Below are 2,237 nucleotides of genomic sequence, written 5' to 3'. Positions count from 1 at the left end.
GTCACCTAGCAAGGAAAGAGAATCTCCCTTGGAATTAAAGAAGCCATATTATCCCACAGTGACTTTTTGTTAACATTCAACTAATGGCAGAGAGAGACACTTCTTCTTCCCTAGAGGACTCTATGCTTTCAGGTATAAGGCCATACTCTGCGGGCAAGTCTGAGTTTCTTCGCTTGCTTGTCTAGGCTTGGACAAGATGGGCTGATGATGACCACTGTCACCTGCACTTCCTATATGAGTTCTTACTGTAATAAGAGCTATCATGGTTTTTTTTTCTGTGGGAGCCGCCGGGTAGAGAGGAGCGTGGCCCTCTCCTCTCTCCGCCATGGCGTGTGCTCGTCCACTGATATCCGTGTACTCTGAAAAGGGGGAAACATCTGGCAAAAATGTCACTTTGCCTGCTGTGTTCAAGGCTCCCATTCGACCAGATATTGTGAACTTCGTTCACACCAACTTGCGCAAAAACAATAGACAGCCCTATGCTGTCAGTGAATTGGCAGGTCATCAAACCAGTGCAGAGTCCTGGGGTACTGGCAGAGCTGTGGCTCGAATTCCCAGAGTCCGAGGTGGTGGAACTCATCGTTCTGGCCAGGGTGCTTTTGGAAATATGTGTCGTGGGGGCCGCATGTTTGCACCAACCAAAACCTGGCGCCATTGGCACGGCAGAGTAAACACAACACAGAAACGATATGCCATCTGCTCTGCCCTCGCCGCCTCAGCCTTACCAGCGCTGGTCATGTCTAAAGGTCACCGTATTGAGGAAGTTCCTGAACTTCCTTTGGTGGTTGAAGATAAAGTTGAAGGCTACAAGAAAACCAAGGAGGCTGTTTTGCTTCTTAAGAAACTTAAGGCCTGGAATGATATAAAAAAGGTCTATGCCTCTCAGCGAATGAGGGCTGGCAAGGGCAAAATGAGAAACCGCCGTCGTATCCAGCGCAGGGGACCTTGTATCATCTATAATGAGGACAACGGTATCATCAAAGCCTTCAGGAACATCCCTGGAATTACTCTGCTTAATGTAAGCAAACTGAACATTTTGAAACTTGCACCTGGAGGGCATGTGGGCCGCTTCTGCATTTGGACTGAAGGTGCTTTCCCCAAGTTAGATGAGCTGTATGGCTCCTGGCGTAGATCTGCCTCCCTCAAGAGTAACTACAACCTTCCCATGCACAAGATGCTCAGTACAGACCTGAGCAGAATCTGGAAAAGCCCGGAGATCCAAAGAGCCCTGCGTGCACCACGCGAGAAGATTCACCGCAGAGTCCTGAAGAAGAATCCACTGAAGAACCTGAGAATCATGTTGAAGCTAAACCCATATGCAAAGACCATGCGCCGGAACACCATTCTTCGTCAGGCCAAGAACCACAAGCTTCGGCTGGATAAAGCAGCAGCAGCACTGGAAGTCAAGTCAGATGAGAAGGGGGTTCCAGGCAAGAAGCCAGTGGTGGGGAAGAAAGCAAAGAAGGCTGTGGGCCCTAAGAAGCAGAAGAAGCCTGTGGTGGGGAAAAAGGCTGCAGCTGCCAAGAAACCAGCAGCTGAGAAGAAGCCCGCAGAAAAGAAACCCACCACAGAAGAGAAGAAGCCCGTGGCATAAACTTACATTGTTTATTCCACAATGGTCAAGTCACTTTGGACAGCTAATTTTGAATAAAAATATGATCGAAGGCAATGAGAAACATAACTTTTTGCATTTGTTTTGTGAATCTTGGTTACAATTTTTTTTAATTGCCATTTTGTTCTCCATAATTTCAACCTTACATTTGTTAGTCTGGTCTAAAACGGAGCATTGGATTTATACAGAATCCACGCTGTTTAATGAAAAGGGATGCTCCATAAATTAAAATGTAAAGTCCATTTTGTAAGCAAAAAAAAAAAGAGTTATCATGGGCCATAGGTTGATACAACTTAACTTTTTCCAGATGAAGGGGTTACGTTGCAAACCTATGGTGATAAGGTAATTTGTAGTAACCTTTGCCTTTCAGGAAAAACAATTTCAAATAGCTTCAAATAGTTGTACTGAAAAGGCTTCCCATTGGGAGATTTTCCCTGAAGAAATGCTAGTCTGTTTGACATTGCTTTTCCGAAGAAGGTAGGTCACAGAAGCGTGGGGTCTAGAGAAAAGGGCAAAGTTTGTCCTGACACAAACATCCCTCTTTCAGCACCAAAGTCCACCTAATGGCGGGAATTAAGGGTGGTGGCCACATTTTGAACAAAGAAAGGTATTTCCTCAGCCAGTA

The 2,237-nt window shown here is 45.9% G+C and overlaps 1 protein-coding gene across 1 annotated transcript; it reads left to right on the top strand.

The window, feature by feature from the left end:
* Positions 1 to 272: 272 nt before the first annotated feature.
* On the top strand, positions 273 to 1,856 carry LOC311625951 (large ribosomal subunit protein uL4-like). Its single transcript, XM_084890722.1, has one exon. It carries the CDS (start codon positions 326 to 328, stop codon positions 1,592 to 1,594), a length of 1,269 nt encoding a protein of 422 aa, XP_084746848.1. The 5' UTR covers positions 273 to 325; the 3' UTR covers positions 1,595 to 1,856.
* Positions 1,857 to 2,237: the final 381 nt, after the last annotated feature.

The sequence above is a fragment of the Pipistrellus hanaki genome (genome assembly GCF_964339955.1).
Source record: "Pipistrellus hanaki genome assembly, chromosome: 7".
NCBI lineage: Eukaryota > Metazoa > Chordata > Mammalia > Chiroptera > Vespertilionidae > Pipistrellus > Pipistrellus hanaki.
This window is presented reverse-complemented; position numbering and strand designations above follow the sequence as displayed.